This window comes from Pristiophorus japonicus, chromosome 2 (genome assembly GCF_044704955.1).
Source record: "Pristiophorus japonicus isolate sPriJap1 chromosome 2, sPriJap1.hap1, whole genome shotgun sequence".
Classification (NCBI taxonomy): Eukaryota; Metazoa; Chordata; class Chondrichthyes; family Pristiophoridae; genus Pristiophorus; species Pristiophorus japonicus.
This window is the reverse complement of record NC_091978.1, coordinates 359,659,141-359,679,962: the sequence shown is the minus strand read 5'-3', so window position 1 is coordinate 359,679,962 and position 20,822 is coordinate 359,659,141. Positions and strand designations below refer to the sequence as shown.

General features: G+C 44.5%; 1 protein-coding gene across 5 annotated transcripts in view; it reads left to right on the top strand.

The window, feature by feature from the left end:
• gstcd (glutathione S-transferase, C-terminal domain containing) overlaps positions 1–20,822 on the top strand; it is a 223,611-nt gene that overhangs the window by 188,367 nt on the left and 14,422 nt on the right. For 4 of the 5 annotated variants that reach the window (XR_011591266.1, XM_070872675.1, XM_070872664.1 and 1 more), the window contains 2 exons: positions 9,519–9,652; positions 20,239–20,269. Coding sequence is in view for 4 of the 5 variants with exons in the window: in XM_070872675.1 (XP_070728776.1) it covers positions 9,519–9,652; positions 20,239–20,269 (165 nt within the window). In the remaining variant the exon portion in view is untranslated. The remainder of the gene's footprint in view (positions 1–9,518; positions 9,653–20,238; positions 20,270–20,822) is intronic. The other variant, XM_070872670.1, reaches the window with a different exon arrangement.

Here is a 20,822-nt window from a genome sequence, read left to right as displayed (position 1 = left end):
ATCTGGACGGGGCGTGCATCTTAGTTGAAATGCAGCTGGAAAGCTGTCATCGAGCACATCTGCCTTTTTTTTTTAAGTAACAGGAATTCCAAAGCTTTTACCGAAAAGGAAGACAGCTGTCCCGGATCAAATTAGTTACCAAGTACCGGGAATATTCAGCTCTGCTCATTGACAGCCCACAGCCTGCCTCTTGGTACAGTTATGTCTTCTCCCCTTTGGTGTGTTCCCAATATTGCTCTGCATTCAGAGCCAGTCCCAGAGCAGACCTTGAACTTGCAGACAGACTGGAAAGGTGCATGAGATCAGGGTCTCGATATCCAGTGGCCACCTAGTACGATGTGAATTTCCCGTGTCTCGAGGACGGAAGCATTCGAATCAATCCATACGTGCTGCAAGCGAAAAACAAACCATGGCAAATGCTTTATCCAGGTCTATTCTGTTCCTGCAAGCGATAGAAATATAATATCCATCAAATACCTAAAAAAATAAGCCTTTAAGCTTATTTGAGTAGTGCAATCCAGTTCAGTGAACTTGGGAACTATTTTTGTTAAATCATCAGGCGCTCATACCCAAACGGGCAATGGGGCATCCAGGAATGTCAGTGACTGGGGGGAAAAAATACACTTATTATAGTCCTCAAATTCTGCCCCCTTGAGCATCCCTGATTATAACTGCTCAACCATCGGTGGCCGTGCCTTCTGTTGCCTAGGCCCTAAACTCTGGAACTCCCTGCCTAAACCTCTCCGCCTCTCGACTCTCTTTCTTCCTTCAAGACGCTCCCTAAAACCCACCTCTTTGACCAAGCTTTTTGTCATCTGCCATAATTCCTTCCTGTCTGGCTCGGTGTCAATTTTATTTTTGTCTTCTAACACTCCCGTAACACTCCTTGGGATGTTTTACTACATTAAAAGCTCTATATAAGAACATAAGAAATAGGAGCAAGAGTAGGCCATTTGGCCCCTCAAGCCTGCTCCGCCATTTAATAAGATCATGGCTGATCTGATCTTGGGCTCAGCTCCACTTCTCTGCCCGATCCCCATAACACTTCACTCCCTTATCATTCAAAAATCTGTCTATCTCCACTTTAAATACATTCAATGACCCAGCCTCCACAGCTCTTTAGGGTAGAGAATTCCACAGATCTATGACCCTCTGAGAGAAGAAATTCCTCCTCATCTCAGTTTTAAATGGGCAGCCCCTTATTCTGAAACTATGCCCCCTAGTTCTCGATTCCCCCATTAGGGGACACATCTCTGCATTTACCTTGTCGAGCTCCCTCAGTATCTTGTATGTTTCAATAAGATCTCATTCTTTTAAACTCCAATGAGTAGAGGCTCAACCTTTCTTCATAATTCAACCCCTTCATCTCCGGAATCAATCTAGCGAACCTTTTCTGAACTGCTCCCAATGCAAGTATATTCCTCCTTAAATAAGGAGACCAAAACTGTACGCAGTACTCCAGGTGTGGCCTCACCAATACCCTGTATGGTTGTTGCAGGATTTCTCTGCTTTTATACTCTATCCACCTTGCAATAACGGCCAACATTCCATTTGCCTTCCTGATTACTTGCTGTATCTGCATACTAACTTTTTGTGTTTCATGCACAAGGACCCCCAGGTCCCTCTGTACTGCAGCACTTTGCAATTTTTCTCCATTTAAATTATAATTTGCTTTTCTATTTTTTCTGCCAAAGTGGATAACCTCACATTTTCCCACATTATACTCCATCTGCCAAATTTTTGCCCACTCACTTAGCCTGTCTATATTCCTTTGCAGATTATTTATGTCCTCCTCACAACTTGCTTTCCCCACCCAATTTTGTATCATCAGCAAACTTGTATAAATACAAGTTGTTGTTGTTGTTGTATTACTAAACCCCATTTACTGCTGCATGTCTCCATCATCAGTGGAGAAGCAATATCTCCATATTAACATCTCAAATTAAATTTATAAAGATATACACGCTCTCCTTTCTTTGGGCCCGAACTTGGTGGAAGCTAAGATCCACCCAAGTACCGCCCAAAGGACCTGACAGTACTTTGAGCGGAAGTTTCATGGAAAAATCTTGGAAAGATCGCCCGGTGTTAAAATTGCGACTTACGCGCTGAATCTGGGCGGCAGCAGGCGGTAGCTTCCATTCTCGGCGGTAAATGCGATCCTTAGCAAAGCACCGCCGAGGATTGAATCAGGCCCAGGGTGGAGGGATCTGATGAAATAAAAAAACACTAGAAATCCTTCAGGGGACCCCCCATCCTCCTGAATCCCTGCAAAAAAATAAAGAAAAGAAGTGGACTAACCTTTTTTTTTCATCTTCATACTTACCGTTGAGGTCAGAGCTGCCTCCACGCGGTGGTCCTTCTCCCTGCTTCAGTGGATTCCTGCCCGGACCAAACTGGCAGCTCGGCGGGCGGGAGGACTCTTACGCGCGTTGCGCACTCGCGGACATCAGCGGGCGGTCCCCAGCGGTCTTCCCTCCCCGCCGGCGGGAGACCTCCACCAAACTCGCTCGTTGGGGAGACCGCCCAGAAAACTCGGCGGCAGCGGACAGTAAGTCCACCAATTTCGGCCCCTATATCGCTGTCATTTTCTCTCTCTCTGTGAGACAGTAAAACAATGCCACCTTAACTACAGTACATTGTATTTCAAAGTATTACAATATCAGTCATCAAACTTCTGTTTCCAGAAAGACGGAAACAATTTTTCAAAACCACAAATGCTAGATCTCTTAATTTTCAATGAAATGCGAACTCCGGTTGTAGTTTTAATGTAACTTTATTCTGGCAGCAGCAACAAGCTTCTGGCTTTAAGCCAGGCCTTTGTCCTTCTGAGACCACATGGCCAAAATGGCTGTACTTATACCTGGTTCAATTTACAGAAAAGAACTCGCCTTCTTTGACCTTATTGGCCCATTTGATAGTCTATTAACCTTTAATTGGCTCGCTACCCAAGGTCCTAAAATGTCAAGTTGATTGATGACTTAATGCAACATGCTGAGTTGCACGTAGCAGCTTTGACTTGGGGTCTGTGAATTTTCACAGCCTGTCTGAATGCAGCCTGTTTGAATTCTCTATCAACAAATAAGATGCTGCATTCTTTTAGAATGATTACCTTTAATGAGTCATCAGATTTGTGAAATAGTAAACAAATTCACGAAATGCGTCTGTTTAAAGTTTGTTTGCAAGAAAGTTAAAGATGAAAAAAAGTGATTTTTATGAAGACAAAAAAAAATGCCTTTAATCCAGTCTAAAAATGTTAGATGTTACTTATGAGTTAACTTTAAATATATATTAACCAGTTGTAATACCTGAGGAGTCTCATTAAATGTTGAATTACAAACTGCACATTTCCCCTTCAGATCAGAACAGGCGTGCATAGCTCTGATTGTAGATGTCGTGCAATTAGCATCAAAGCAGAATACAGTTAAGACCTGTTGGATGTACCCATTTGCTCATTAATACTTTGACTATATCTCTATAGTTTTTGAGGAAGTATGACAGCAAGTTGGTGGAACATTGTGCTTTTCAACAAGTGGGAAGACTAAAGATTTTATGCAGAGTCCCTTTTGATACGTTCATGATTTGGGTCAGGTTGTTGAAGGTAGGGTTACCAATCCGGTTCAACGCATCCCTGGAGGTTTTATCACATGATCGTGCTTCCTACATTACAACAGTGACTGCACTTCAGAAGTACTGCATTGGCTGTAAAGCGCTTTGGGGCATCCTGAGGTTACGAAAGACTGTATAAATGCAAGTCTTTCTCAAGCTGCTGCGACAGTGTGTTGTGACAGAGACCTCTGAGAGTCCTGACTTCCTGAACTCAGCCAGACTTTGGCAGGAGGGAGAGCTTGAATGGTTTGAAACACCCACTCGTGAATTTGAGTTAAGGAGACCTTATTTCTGGAAACACAAAAAGGAAAAAAACAAGTATCCATTGGCAGAGAACCCCTTTCCAGAACTCTCTGATACTAGATTGGTGTCATGTTACAACATGAACCCTGTGGGATGAAATTTCGGTTTTCTGTTGCCCCTGTTAGAGCCCCAGAGGGGCAAACAATGGCTGTGATGAGCACTTGCGGCTTGATTTTTGGCAGCTGCCCGATCCATGGCACTCCATAGAGCGCCCTGCTGGGACCGTCTGTGAAAGTGGGCGGTCCGAGCTGTAGCGGCTGCACTGAGGTAAGTAATGTCGACCTCAGATAAGTGTGTTTGGTTTTTTTTGCGATTTATGTTGTGAATTATTTATTGGGATTGTTTTTGGTGGGGTTTTTTCAGGCTTCCCCCCGCCCCCACGGAAGCCTCTCTTACAGCGTTCCAAGGCCGGCTGTTTAGCTCAGGATTTTCACTTGCTCAGCCGGCCTAGCGCCCTATGAGAGGTGTGGAATGCCTCCCTTCGCGCTCCGCCCCACACTCAGGGCCCAGCTGATGAATTTTGCAGACTGAGGCGCAAACTGTTCCCGGGCTCAAATGTTACTGCCCCGCCGCCATTACCGCCCCGAAATCAGCAGGACCGAAAATCCAGCCCAATACGTCTACCCATGAGCCCTTCAACTGTCAATTATCGTAGTACCACAATGATTGGTTCAGAACAAGTCTGCTTTCCTAATTTTGGGTAGATTGGGAGGTAGGTTTAAGAGAAGGTCAAAAAAAATACCTACCTTTTCTTCATATACCAACTGTAAATTCCACAGTTCTGGATCTACTATTGAATTAGCTTCCATGCACTGGATTCACAATGCAGTTGCTTTTTCTTAAGTGCCCTGTATGTGCGCAGCTTTATCCAGATGACACATGCACGTCGCTGAGTGCTTCAGCCTTGTTTGCCTTTATAGTCCAGCTGGTTTATATGTTAATTTACCTCACCAGATTCACATAGGATCTGACAAGTGACAGGTGTCCTCAGTCTAGTTCCCATGAGTCATTCTCAAAAGCTGAATGTTGGTGGGGGTTACATTTTACATGTCAAAGATTTAAGTTAATTACCAAAAACAGCAAGGAACAGTTTCACAGTCATGCAGCGATCCTGACCATAAGTGATGTGTACCAATAACACAATGCAGTAATAACCTACATTTTGTTTTTATTCATTCATGGGATGTGGGCGTCGCTGGCAAGACCAGCATTTATTGCCCATTCCTAATTGTCCTCGAGAAGATATAGAGCCTTTTCTGGTTGTAATGTATTTGCTTCATGGGTTCTTTGCATAAGAATTCATAGTAACACATTGCTATTAAGAACTAGTTGGTTTAGTGGCAAAGGTTTAACGATCACATTACACGTTACAGTTCATCTACCAGGCTCACAACCATCTGCCTCATTGTGGATACCCTGAACCCAACTGGCTGGGGTTTTATTGAGTCTTGTGAACATCACGTGACTGGCTAAGCCACTCCCAACTCAACAGCTCTACAAACATAATACATAAGAACATAAGAAATAGGAGCATACGGCCTCTCAAGCCTGCTCCGCCATTCAATAAGATCGTGGCTGATCTGATCATGGACTCAGCTCCACTTTCCCGCCCGCTCCCCATAACCCCTTATTCCCATACTCACAGGTACATACATTACACTGGCCTTTCAGTATATTCCACAGTACTTCTACTTTGAAGTGTAGTCACCGTAATGTAGCTGAATATAGCAGCCATTTTGCACATAGTAAGGACCCACAATCAGCAATGAGATGAATGACCGGCTAATAGTTTTTCTGGTTGTGTTGGTTGAAGGGTGACTATTGCCGAGGACACCAGGAGAACTCCCTGCTCTATAGATCGTCCCTTACATTGTATTTAGAGCACAGAAACGGGCCATTCGGCCCAACAGGTCCATGCCGGTGTTTATGCTCGACACAAGCCTCCTCCCACTCCTCCAACCTTTAATATCCACTCAACACACCGGGGTCGAAATTCAGGTGCGCCAGAAAGCTGGCACACCTATGATTTTTAGAGTGGTACTTCCGGTGGAATCTTTGGTACGGTAGAGCCATTTTCAGGACTTGGAAATTTTTTCAAAGTCCCACAGGAAATAACTCATAATGGGGGCGGGCCGTAGACTGAAAGCCAGGCTGACTGGCTGAAAATGGGTCAGACAGGGCCTCCGTTGCTGTCAATTAGCGGTGGAGTTGTGGTGCTATCACAGCGCATGTGCGTCACCACGCTCTCTCCCCTCCGTTAAAGGGGAGAGATTCTGTCATTTTTTAATCTTTGGCCACCAGGGAGAGTTTCGGCCAGGCCAGTGGCCTGGCATCCAAGAAGGGGTGCCAGGCTGCCCATTGGTGGCCCAGCCGAACCCAGGGGCAGTATTTTGCCTGCTGATTGGCAAGGCGGCCAGCAAAAATGTTCCCATTGCAGCCGCAGCAGTGGGCCCTCCTCTTTAAGGGCCACTGCGTTGCCGGGCCACGCTCAGTGCAGAGATGGTGCACCCACCGGCAGAAAAACCTGCCGGGGGGATCGACGAGTTCAGCTAAATATTGGGAGGTAAGTATTTCTATTGATTAAAATTGGCAGTGCAACCACTCAGGCAGGATGGGGTCCAGGCCGAAAAATCCACAAACTGAATTGAGGTCGGGCCGGCCAGTTGACCCCAAAGCGGCGGCCATTTGATTTTTAAGAATGGCCTCCACAAACAGGCATTAACGGGTTTGAGACCCTGAATTTCGTCCCCACCAACTTTGGGGAGAGGGGAGTCCAAAGATCCGTGCCACTCGTGACGTACTCCCAGTGTAACTCTGCTAGGTGAGGCCGAAAATCAGGCTGGGTTCCATCCTCCGCTGGGAACGGCGATATATTTCCAAGTCAGAAAATACACACCCCATACTGACTTGGAATTATTTTGCCGTGACCATGACTTCATCGTGACTGGCTCAAAATCCTGGAACTCCCTACCGAACAACACTGCGGGAGCACCTTCACCACACGGACAGCAGCGGTTCAAGACAGCGGCTCACCACCACCTTCTCAAGGGCAACGAGGGATGGGTAATAAATGCTGGCCCTGCCAGCGATGCCCACATCCCATGAATGAATTTTTTTTAAACAAAGTGTACCAACCCTGAGCAAAGCTGGATTATTTGCCAGCACCTGGAGGAAATTGGCTCCCTTGTGTAGAAGGATGATGGGGCATCTAAAACTTTTACTTGAGTTGGTGGCACCAGCAGCTTGCCCAGTATTGCTTTTCCTGCATAACTGCTCTGCTTGGCACCTAATAGTGGGATACATTGCCGGGGTCAGGAATGGTGCTCCTGGCATTTATGTCGGTTCGGATTTGAACGTAGAAATTCGGTCCCCAGGATCTCTTTTTTTTTTCTCTGCAATAGTTTTCAGAAAGGGAGTTAGATGTGGCCTTATGGCTAAAGGGATCAAGAAGTATGGAGAGAAAGCAGGAATGGGGTACTGAAGTTGCATGATCAGCCATGATCACATTAAATGGTGGTGTAGGCTCGAAGGGCCGAATGGCCTACTCCTGCACCTATTTTCAATGTTTCTATGAAGCTTAAACAGGAGGTGGTAAAATCCCAAGACTCAGCCTCATCAACAAAATGAAGCACTAAGCAGTCACTCCGAGACTATCTTGTGCTCCCCTGGCAGCTGGTTTACACAGTTGCATCGGCAGACACTCAAAGTGGAAAAGAACAGGAAATTAGTGTTGTTGAATTTTATGGAAATCAGCAATTAACTTAAAATGGGGCAATAAAAAGTATCTTTAATTAGATCAAAAAATGCTACCTACGCCCCATAAAGTTTAAAGAGTTTTGGTAAGTGAACTTCACGGTGTAGCACAGTCACGTAGACCAGGAACGTCCCAGGTACAACGCCTGGTGTATGCTGACCTAGTGGATCTCAGAAAGAAAGAAAAAAGAAATACTTGCATTTATATAGCGCCTTTCACGACCTCAGGAACTTTCAAAGTGCTTTACAGACAATGAAGTACTTTTTTGAAGTGTAGCTACTGTTGTCGTGTCGGAAACGCGGCAGCTGATTTACACACAGCAAGCTCCCACAAGCAGCAATGTGATAATGACCAAATAATCTGTTTTAGTGATGTTGATTGAGGGATAAATATTGGCCAGGACACCAGGGATAACTCCCCTGCTCTTCTTCAAAATAGTGCCATGGGATCTTTTACATCCACCTGAGAGAGCAGACAGGGCCTCGGCTTAATGTCTCATCCAAAATACAGTACCTCTGACAGTGCAGCACTCCCACAGCACTGCACTGGAGTGTCACCCTAGATTTTTGTGCTCAAGTCTCTGAAGTGGGACTTCAACCCACAACCTTCTGACTCAGAGGCGAGGGTTCTACCAATTGAGCCATGGCTGACACCAGCCGGCTTGCTGGTAGAGTTGGCCTCAGGTTCCCCAGAATAGAGAAGGGAAAATCAACCAGGGTTTCTAGTGCCAATCACTGCTCATTGACTGGAAAGCACATGTATAGACATAGTGCTGAGCTATGCTGCTGTCTATTATTGAATAACCACCTGACTCCCTGTGTGGCTTACACATCTCAAATGGCTTTGTAGATGAGCCATTGGACTACTACTGCCACACATAGATCTGAACTCTATAGTCCTATAAAGAGAAGTAGAGAAAAGAACAAGGCTTCATGGAGTTTGAAGATCAGAGGGTAAATTTTCAACTTTGGCACTCCCAGCCCGGAGCCTCATATTCCAGGGGTTCAAAAGATGGGGAAAATTCAGCCTCTTGATCTTTCCATTTGGAACTGTTTTTTCATACCACCTCGCGGAAGGCAAGTTAATGACGGTCAAATTTTCAAGGCAGGTCCTTGTTAATGTTGCGGAAAAATGATGTTCGGCTTGATCTTTTCCACACCGATTGTGTGAGCGTTCATCCATGAACTCATTGAATGGCGGTGCAGGCTAGAAGGGCTGAATGGCCTGCTCCTGCACCTATTTTCTATGTTTCTATGTTTCTATCTCAGAATCAGAGAAATTTACAGGGCGGAAAGAGGCCATTTCGGCCCATCATGTCCACACTGGCCGGCAAAGAGCTAGCCAGCCTAATTCCACTCTCCAGCTCTTGGTCCGTAGCCCTGTAGGTTATGGTACTTCAAGTGCGCATCCAAGTAATTTATAAATGCGATGAGGGTTTCTGCCTCTGGTATCACCCTTTCAGGCAGTGAGTTTCAGACCCCCACCACCCTCTGTGTGAAGAAATTTCCCCTCAAATCCCCTCTAATCCTTCTACCAATTACTTTAAATCTATGTCCCCTGGTTGTTGACCTCACTGCTAAGGGAATTAGGTCCGTCCTATCCACTCTATTTAGGCCTCTCATAAATTTATACACCTCAATAAGGTCTCCCCTCAACCTCTTCTGTTCCAAGGAAAACAAACCCAGCCTATCCAATCTTTCCTCATAGCTAAAATTCTCCAGGCAACATCCTAGTAAATCTCCTCTGTACCCTCTCGAGTGCAATCACATCTTTCCTGTAATGTGATGACCAGACCTGCACGCAGTACTCTAGCTGTGGTCTAACCCCCCACTTGACTATCACTTTTCCTTTTCAGGTAGCACTTCACGCATGTGGGGTGGCAACGGACATGGTGATTGATCACTGCATCAAGGCACTGGCGGCCTTCGTTATCTGCCCGTGCTGTTACGGCTTCATACAGAATACAGCCAAGTCCACGTTCCCAAGAAGGTAGGTCCTGACCCTTGACTGGGCGGGTAATGCAGCCTCCTGATTTACATTTCATGCTTTGGTCGGCACTTCCCCACTGGGACTCTTCTCCGTGTGTGTGTAAATCATTTGTGAAGCTTCGTTCAATAACCAATCATTCTTATCGTGGCTTTACTGTGCATTGTTAATGTAAAAGCTTCATCTGTTTACAGGTGCCTGCAAGTTCTGCCTAGTTGGCTGTTAGAATTTGCTAATGCAAAAGCAAGATACTGCGGATGCTGGAAATCTGAAATAAAAACAGAAAAAGCTGGAAATAGTCAGTAGGTCAGGTAGCTGGTTATGTTACTGGGCTAGTAATCCAGAGGCCTGGACTAGAACATAAGAACATAAGAATTAGGAACAGGAGTAGGCCATCTAGCCCCTCGAGCCTGCTCCGCCATTCAATAAGATCATGGCTGATCTGGTCGTGGACTCAGCTCCCTCAGCTCCCTCTCCCCGCCCTCTCCCCGTAACCCTTAATTCCCTTATTGCTTAAAAATCTATCTATCTTTGACTTGAAAACATTCAATGAGCCAGCCTCAACTGCTTCCTTGGGCAGAGAATTCCACAGATTCACAACCCTCTGGGAGAAGAAATTCCTTCTCAACTCGGTTTTAAATTGGCTCCTCCGTATTTTGAGGCTGTGTCCCCGAGTTCTAGTCTCCCCCACCAATGGAAACAACCTCTCTGCTTCTATCTAGTCTATCCCTTTCATGATTTTAAATGTTTCTATAAGATCACCCCCTCATCCTTCTGAACTCCAAGGAGTAAAGACCCAGTCTACTCAATCTATCATCATAAGTTAACCCCCTCATTTCTCGAATCAGCCTAGTGAATCATCTCTGTACCCCTTCCAAAGCTAGTATATCCTTCCTTAAGTAAGGTGACCAAAACTGCACGCAGTACTCCAGGTGCGGCCTTACCAACACCTCCCTGCTTTTGTACTCCATCCCTTTCGCAATGAAGGCCAACATTCCATTCGCCTTCCTGATTACCTGCTGCACCTGCAAAGTAACTTTTTGGGATTCATGCACAAGGACCCCCAGGTCCCTCTGCACCTCAGCATGTTGTAATTTCTCCCCATTCAAATAATATTCCCTTTTACTGTTTTTTTTCTCAAGGTGGCTGACCTCACACTTTCCGACATTGTATTCCATCTGCCAAACCTTAGCCCATTCGCTTAACCTATCTAAATCTCTTTGCAGCCTCTCTGTGTCCTCTACACAACCCACTTTCCCACTAATCTTAGTGTCATCTGCAAATTTTGTTGCACTACACTCTGTCCCCTCCTCTAGGTCATCTATGTATATTGTAAACAGTTGTGGTCCCAGCACTGATCCCTGTGGCACACCACTAACCACTGATTTCCAACCGGAAAAGGACCCATTTATCCCGACTCTCTGCTTTCTGTTCGCCAGTCAATTCTCTATCCATGCTAATACATTTCCTCTGACTCCGCGTACCTTTATCTTCTGCAGTAACCTTTTGTGTGGCACCTTATCGAATGCCTTTTGGAAATCTAAATACACATCCATCGGTACATCTCTATCCACCATGCTCATTATATCCTCAAAGAATTCCAGTAAATTAGTTAAACATGATTTCCCCTTCATGAATCCATGCTGCGTCTGCTTGAGTGCACTATTCCTATCCAGATGTCCCGCTATTTCTTCCTTAATGATAGTTTCAAGCATTTTCCCCACTACAGATGTTAAACTAACCGGCCTATAGTTACCTGCCTTTTGCCTGCCCCCTTTTTTAAACAGAGGCGTTACATTAGCTGCTCTCCAATCCACTGGTACCTCCCCAGAGTCCAGAGAATTTTGGTAGATTATAACGAATGCATCTGCTATAACTTCCGCCATCTCTTTTAATACCCTGGGATGCATTTCATCAGGACCAGGGGACTTGTCTACTTTCAATCCCATTAGTCTATCCAGCACTACCTCCCTAGTGATAGTGATCACAAGGTCCTCCCTTCCCACATTCCTATGACCAGCAATTTTTGGCATGGTTTTTGTGTCTTCCACTGTGAAGATGGAAGCAAAATAATTGTTTAAGGTCTCAGCCATTTCCACATTTCCCATTATTAAATCCCCATTTTCATCTTCTAAGGGACCAACATTTACTTTAGTCACTCTTTTCCGTTTTATATATCTGTAAAAGCTTTTACTATCTGTTTTTATGTTTTGCGCAAGTTTACCTTCGTAATCTATCTTCCCTTTCTTTATTGCTTTTTTAGTCATTCTTTGCTGTTGCTTAAAATCTTCCCAATCCTCTAGTTTCCCACTAACCTTGGCCACCTTATACGCATTGGTCTTTGATTTGATACTTTCCTTTATTTCCTTGGTTATCCACGGCTGGTTATCTCTTCTCTTGCCGCCCTTCTTTTTCACTGGAATATATTTTTGTTGCGCATTATGAAAGAGCTCCTTAAAAGTCCTCCACTGTTCCTCAATTGTGCCACCGTTTAGTCCTTGTTTCCAGTCTACTTTAGCCAACTCTGCCCTCATCCCACTGTAGTCCCCTTTGTTTAAGCATAGTACTCTCGTTTCTGACACACCTTCCTCATCCTCAATCTGTATTACAAATTCAACCATATTGTGATCACTCATTCCGAGAGGATCTTTTACGAGGAGATCATTTATTTTTCCTGTCTCGTTACACAGGACCAGATCCAAAATGGCTTGCTCTCTTGTAGGCTCTGTTACATACTGTTCTAAGAAACAATCCCGTATGCATTCTATGAATTTCTCCTCCAGGCTACCCCCTGCGATTTGATTTGACCAATCGATATGTAGGTTAAAATCCCCCATAACTACTGCCGTTCCTTTTTCACATGCCTCCATTATTCCCTTGATTATTGCCCGCCCCACCATGAAGTTATTATTTGGGGGCCTATAAACTACGCCGACCAGTGACTTTTCCCCCTTACTATCTCTAATCTCCACCCACAATGATTCAACATTTTGTTCATTGTAGCCAATATCATCCCTCACAACTGCCCTGATATCATCCCTTATTAACAGAGCTACCCCACCTCCCTTCCCTTCCTGCCTATCTTTCCGAATCCTCAGATACCCCTGTACGTTTAATTCCCAGTCTTGGCCACCCTGCAACCACGTTTCTGTAATGGCCACCAAATCATACCCATTTGTAATGATTTGTGTCGTCAACTCATTTACTTTATTTCTAATGCTGCGTGCATTTAGGTAGAGTGTTTTCATCCTAGTTTTTAAACCATGATTTTTAGTTTTTACCCCTCCTGCAGCCCTTTTATATTCAGTGGTCCTTTTTGTTTCTTGCCTTTGGTTTCTCTGCCCTCCACTTTTACTCATCTCTTTTCTGTCTTTTTTTTTTGTCTCCTTTTTGTTTCCCTCTGTCTCCCTGTATTGGTTCCCATCCCCCTGCCATATTAGTTTAACTTCTCACCAACAGCACGAGCAAACACTCCCCCTAGGACATTGGTTCCGTTCCTGCCCAAGTGAAGAACGTCCGGTTTGTACTGGTCCCACCTCCCCCAGAACCTGTTCCAATGCCCCACGAATTTGAATCCCTCCCTGCTGCACCACTGCTCAAGCCACGTATTCATCTGTGCTATCCTGCGATTCCTACTCTGACTAGCACGTGGCACTGGTAGCAATCCCGAGATTACTACTTTTGAGATCCTACTTTTTAATTTAACTCCTAGCTCCTTAAATTCGTCTCGTAGGACCTTATCCCTTTTTTTACCTATGTCGTTGGTATCAATGTGCACCACGACAACTGGCTGTTCTCCCTCCCTTTTCAGAATGTCCTGCACTCGCTCGGAGACATCCTTGACCCTTGCACCAGGGAGGCAACATACCATCCTGGACTCTCGATTGCGGCCGCAGAAACGCCTATCTATTCCCCTTATGATTGAATCCCCTATCACTATCACTCTCCCACCCTTTTTTATGCCCTCCTGTACAACAGAGCCAGCCACGGTGCCATGAACTTGGTTGCTGTTGCTCTCCCCTAATGAGTCATCTCCCTCAACAGCACTCAAAACAGTGTATCTGTTTTGCAGGGGGATGACCACAGGGGACCCCTGCACTACCTTCTTTGTACTACTCTTCCTGCTGATCTTCCATTCCCTAGCTGGCTGTGGATCCTTCTCCTGCGGTAAGACCAACTCACTACACGTGTCACTTATGTCATTCTCAGCATCGTGGATGCTCCAGAGTGAATCCATCCTCCGCTCCAATTCCGCAACGCGGTCCATCAGGAGATGGAGGCGGATACACTTCTTACACATGTAGTCGTAAGGGACACCGGAAGCGTCCCTGAGTTCCCAGATGGCACAGGAGGAGCATATCACGTGACCGATCTCTCCTGCCATGCCTTAACCCTTAGATACCCTTAAATTGGTAATAACAATGCTACAGTTTACTTACTGATATAAAAATAAAAAGAAAAGCTACTCACCAATCACCAGCCAATCACTTACCCCATTGGCTGTGACTAGTGATCCATTCGACATGAGTTTAAATCCTACCATGGCAATTTAAATTCAGTTAATAAATCTGGAATAAAAGGCTAGTATCAGTAATGGTAACCATGTAACTACCAGATTGTCCTAAAAACCCATCTGGTTCACTAAAGGAAGGAAATCTGCTGCCCTTACCTGGTCTGGCCTATACGTGACTCCAGAACCACAGCAATGTGGTTGACCTGTGGTGGAATAAAAGGCCAAGCAAGCCACTCAAGCGAATGAGAGCTGGGCAATAAATGTTGGCCTTGCCAGCGGTGCCCATATCCAATGAATAAAAAAAAACTGTGGAGCGAGAAATAGAGTTAATGGGCCCAAGTTTCCACAGGATAAAAAACGGGCGCCCCTCCGAGCTGGGCGCCCGTTGTTCGCGCCTAAAACGGCGCCAGAAAAAAAACGCGCGATTCTCGAGCACTTTGCAGCTCCTTGTCTGTTTGGCCCGGCGCCCAGGGGGGCGGAGCCTACACTCGCGCCGATTTTGTAAGTGGGAGGTGGCGGGTACTATTTAAATTCGTTTTTTTCTTGCCGGCAACGCTGCGCGTGCGTGTTGGAGCGTTCGCGCACGCGCAGTGCGAAGGAAACATTGGCACTCAGCCATTTTTGTAGTTCTTTGTAGCTGTTTAATTTTTGAACATTTTTTAATAAAAGCACATTGCCATCAGCACATCAGCACTGAGGCTACCCTTCTCACTGTCTCCTTCCCCTCCCTCCCCTCCACGGCAACAAACGGCGGTTTCCTCCCCCTCCCTCCCCTCCACGGCGGCAACAAACCGTTGTCTCCTTCCCCTCCCCACTCTCCACGGCAACAAACCGCTGTCTCCTTCCCCTCCACGGCGGCAACAAACCGCTGTCTCCTTCCCCTCCCTCCCCTCCGCGGCAACAAACGGTGGTTTCCTCCCGCGGGAACGAACGATGGCTGAAGCACTTTCACACAGGTAGGAAGATGGTTTATTTAATCTTTTCTTTGCTTATAAATGTTTATTCCGGTTGGATTTATTTGTATAATATTTGTAGAAGTATAAATAAGGATTGATTGTAGAATTTAATGACTTCCCTTCCCCCACCTCCCCACCTCGTTCTGGACGCCTAATTTGTAACCTGCGCCTGATTTTTTAATGTGTAGAACAGGTTTTTTCAGTTCTACAAAAATCTTCACTTGCTCCATTCTACTTTAGTTTGGAGTACGTTTTCACTGTGGAAACTTTCAAATCAGGCGTCAGTGGCCGGACACGCCCCCTTTTGAAGAAAAAATTCTGTTCCAAAGTAGAACTGTTCTACCTGACTAGAACTGCAGAAAAAAAAATGTGGAGAATTGCGATTTCTAAGATAGTCCGTTCTCCACCAGTTGCTCCTAAAAATCAGGCGCAAATCATGTGGAAACTTGGGCCCAATGTTTCAGGTCGATGACCTTCCGTTAGATGGTAAGAAAGGTCATCAACCTGAAACGTCAACTCTATTTCTCACTCTACCTTTGAGTGTTTCCAACATTTTCTGTTTTTATTATAATTTGCTATTGACTCCTCTTTTAAACCACCCTCAGCCACTTGCTGGTTTCAACACAAACAACACTTGGAGTCATCAGAAAATGAAACGTAGGTGATATAAATGTAATATATTCTGTTTTATCACATAAAACCCCAGACTAATATATTTTCTAGTTTCCCATTGACCATTCACATGCGCATCCAGACCTGAGCCGACTACTTCTATTTCCCTTTTCCTTTCTCTACTCTTAACCTCTTGGGCCCTTCTCGTCTGTTTCCTCCCCTTCCTGTTATCGAATCATGCCTCCTTTCATTTCTCCCCTCTTGAGGACCCTACCCCAACTCTTCACTATTCCTCGACATACTACTCACTTGCCGAACCTCTCCAACCCTACAACCCTCCAAGAACTAAGGAAATAAGGGATGGTATCAATTTGAAAACAAGGGCATACAATGTGGCCAAGACTAGTGGGAAATTTTTAAAAGCCAGCAAAGAACGACTAAAAAAATGATAAAGAGAGGGAAGATAGATTATGAAAGTAAACTAGCAAGAAATATAAAAACAGATAGTAAGAGTTTCTACAGGTACGTAAAAAGGAAAAGAGTGGCTAAAGTAAATGTTGGTCCCCTAGAGGATGAGACTGGGGAATTAATAATGGAGAACAGGGAAACGGCAGAGACATTGAACAAATATTTTGTATCAGCCTTCATGGTAGAAGACACGAAAAACATCCCAATAGTGGATAATCAGGGGGCTATAGGGAGTGAGGAACTTAATACAATCACTATCACTAATGAAGTAGTACTCAGTAAAATAATGGGACTAAAGGTGGACAAGTCCCCTGGGCCTGATGGCCTACGCCCTAGGGTCTTAAAAGAAGTGGCTGCAGAGATAGTGGATGCATTGGTTGTAATCTACCAAAATTCCCTGGATTCTGGAGCGATCCCAGCGGATTGGAAAACCGCAACTGTAACGCTCCTATTTAAAAAAGGAGGCAGACAAAAAGCAGGAAACTATAGACCAGTTAGCCTAACATCTGTCATTGGGAAAATGCTGGAGTCCATTATTAAGGAAGCAATAGTGGGACATTTGGAAAAGCACAATTCAATCAAACAGAGTCAGCATGGTTTTATGAAAGGGAAATCATGTTTGACAAAGTTGCTGGAGTTCTTTGAGGATGTAACGAGCAGGGTGGATAAGAGGGAACCAGAGGATGTCCAGAAGGCATTTGATAAGGTGCCACATAGGAGGTTACTGCACAAGATAAAAGCTCATGGGGTTGGGGGTAATATATTTGCATGGATAAAGGATTGGCTAACTAACAGAAAACAGAGAGTTGGAATAAATGGGTCATTTTCCCGTCGGCAAACAATGACTAGTGGGGTGCCGCAGGGATCGGTGCTGGGTCCTCAACTATTTACAATCCATATTAATGACGTGGATAAAGGGACCAAGTGTAATGTAGCCAAGTTTGCTGCTGATACAAAATGGGTGGGAAAGCAAATTGTGAGGAGGACACAAATAATCTGCAAGTGGATATGGACAGGCTAAGTGAGTGGGCAAAAATTTGGCAGGTGGAGTATAATGTGGGAAAATGTGAGGTTATCCACTTTGGCAGAAAAAAATAGAAAAGCAAATTGTAATTTAAATGGAGAAAAATTGCAAAGTGCTGCAGTACAGAGGGACGTGGGGGTCCTTGTGCATGAAACACAAAAAGTTAGTATGCAGGTACAGCAAATAATCAGGAAGGCAAATGGAATGTTGGCCTTTATTGTAAGGGGGATAGAGTATAAAAGCAGAGAAGTCCTGCTACAACTGTACAGGGTATTGGTAAGGCCAGACCTGGAGTACTGCATACAGTTTTGGTCTCCGTATTTAAGGAAGGATATACTTGCATTGGAGGCTGTTCAGAGAAGGTTCACTAGGTTGATTCCGGAGATGAGGGGGTTGACTTACGAAGATAGGTTGAGTAGGTTGGGCCTATACACATTGGAGTTCAGAAGAATGAGAGATGATCTTATTGAAACATATAAGATAATGAGGGGGCTCAACAAGGTGGATGCAGGGAGGATATTTCCATCCATATGGGAAATTAAAACTAGGGGGCGTAGTCTCAGAATAAGGGGCCATCCATTTAAAACTGAGATGAGGAGAAATTTCTTCTCTCAGAGGATTGTAAATCTATGGAATTCTCTGCCCCAGAGAACCGTGGAGGCTGGGTCATTGAGTATATTTAAGGCGGAAATAGACTGATTTTTGAGCGATGAGGATGTAAAGGGTTATGGGGAGCGGGCAGGGAAGTAGAACTGAGTCCATGATCAGATCAGCCATGATCTTATTGAATGGCAGAGCAGGCTCGAGGGGCCGAATGGCCTATTCCTTCTCCTGTTCCTATTTCTAACTAACACTGCGTTCGTCCAACTCTAGCCTCTTGTGCATCCGCCACTTCTTTCGGCCCACCATTGGTGGCCGTGCCTTCATCCATCTAGGCCCTAAGATCTGGAATTCCCTCTGTAAACCTCTATGCCTCGTTACCTCACCTTTAAAATCTACCTCCTTAACCAAGCTTTTGTCACGTCCTAATGTCTCCTATGGCTCGGTGTCAAATGTTATCAAATTACACTCCTGTGAAGCGCCTTGAGATGTACTCTGTTAAAGGCACTATACGAATGCAGAATGTTGTTGTTTTCCTTTGGTTACTTTAGCGTAGTAAGGATACTTACAGTTAAATGACTTTGTGTGGAGAGTGCCTTCTCTAGAACTTTCTATTATCCACCTCTGCAAAGCACGAGCCAAGCAGATCTCTTTAAACTGGATAAGTCAAGAAGGGGTAATACACAATTCCAATGGATCTCCTATGCACTGTTAAAAGCAGATACAACATTATTTCTCAGATAATTCGATTCAGACTTACTGTAGCAATCCGAACTTTTAGTTTTAAGAGGAACGTATTGAGATTTTGAAATCTCAGCCTTGGAATCCAGCATCACTGCATCACCACGGGTGATGATTCTGCCATTCACACCCCATCTAGACTCATCTTTTGTTTCTTAACTTGTTCCATTACCATCTCGTTTTTGGCCATCATCCCTTTTGTCTCTCTAATCTCTCCTACCTTCCACCCTATCACAGACCACCTCTTTCCTCCCCTCCCCCTTTCCCTGCCCCTACACTTCCTTAAGAACCTGTTACATCTCGAACTTTTCCAGTTCTGACGAAGGGTCATCGACCCGAAACGTTAACTCTGTTTCTCTCTCCACAGATGCTGCCTGACCCGCTGAGATTGCCAGCATTTTCTTATAATTTATTTCAGATTCCAGCATCCGCAGTATTTTGCTTTTGTGTTGGGATCCAGCCTTCTGTACTCCTGAGAGTTGCCATGGAAACCGTTCATGTTCTGTTGAGAGAGCAGCTTACGGCTAATTGAGCATTGCCTTGTAACAATGTAAAAACCGTGCTTGTGAGCGTTAAGGAGTGCCATCATGATTTATAAATACATTCAAAACCTCACACATCGCCCCCCCCCCCCCCCTCATTTAATAGAATGACTAGAAAATCAAACTGGGGCTCCTAATTAAAGTGGTGAATGCTTGCACTTACAAAAGCCAGGTTACATTCCGAGCTGTATATAGTTATAGCTGTATTTCCCACAAATCAAAAGTACTTACGACACAGAGAAAGAAATTACAATTCTGAATCAAATACAAAATTCTAAAGGGTTCAGCTTCATCATATTTACATTTTACTTTTCAAACATTCTGGTTTTGTTGTGTTGCATAGTTTATAATATATGTTAACAGATACTATGGGTACTGTGCTACATGTGTGTGAAAAGGTCTTCAACTTAACTGAATATTGGGGCTAACTGGAAAATCACCATGCACGAAAGGCTTTGCAGCTAGTTAAGCATTGTCTTCCACCAGTGTCGCCGTGAGTGTATCAGTATGGGGGCACCTCGGTGATGGATATAGACTGCAGGTGCTGTGAACAGCCATTGAGTAAACTCAATCCCGTCTTGGTCCGATTATAGCTCTACGGAGCACCCTGGGATGTTTCTCTACGCTAATGGCATTAAATAAATGCAAGTTGTTGCTTTTGGTCCCTGCTTGCAAGGGAAGGGGAGCGGAGGGCTGCTTCCAAGCTATTGGTGTAATGGGGCTGATTTAGAATAGGTGACGAGAGGTCGGGAGAAGGTCAGCCATCCACCAGTTGGCTGCTTGACGTGATTGGCTCCATTTTAGAACTTGTGTGCTGTCAAAAAGTTATTAAAAGTAATATTGTCACACTTTATTTCGGAATTTTGATGGAACCCTCCTTGCAGTAGAGGTTTTTTTTTGCAACAGCACCTGCATATCTGAAGTACGTAAAGATATAGACGTTTTCACTTTGACATGCAGTGTAGATGTGCATGCAACAATACAAACACACACGTATCGATACATGCTTTTCAGTACACACATGACTGGCCACTGCTGCCAGAGTATGCATAGGAGGTGAAAGTCACTGTTCGTGTTAAATGTTTGTACCTGATGTAAGAACTAATTACTATTAGAATCTCTTTTTGTTTTAGCCAAAAGTTCAAGAACATTTTGTCATATAAGGTACGTATCGTTTGCCCAGAGGTTTGCACATTATTGGTGAGGAATATCGTGCTTGCAGACGCTGGTGAGCTGCCAATCTTGTGGTGATTAGATCCCCAACAAACAACATGATATAATTGTGATAGTTGTTAAAAAGAGTTGTACAGATTGACTGATACATAATTAATTCAGTAATGTGTGAGTTGTGAGGCAGTCAGGTGGTTTAGATGTAATTGTTTTCTCTCAGTGTTACTTAAATTACTAACATCATCCCTTGACGTCATAGATTAGTGTCACTTTCTTGCATTGATTTAGAATATTGCAGCATCTATCATTTTACACAATATACAGTGTGATCATTCATTTCCTACATTTCATACAGTGACAACATTGCAAAAGTGCTTCACTGACTGTAAAACATTTTATGGCGTCCTGAGGTCGTGAAAGGCGCTATATAAATGCAAGTTTTAAAAAAATTTTATTGATGAGCTGCGGTGAAAGGGCCCATAAAGCAGGACACCACCAAGGTTGAATAGAGGAGAGAAGGTGAAATAAGTTAACAAGCCGTGGTTAG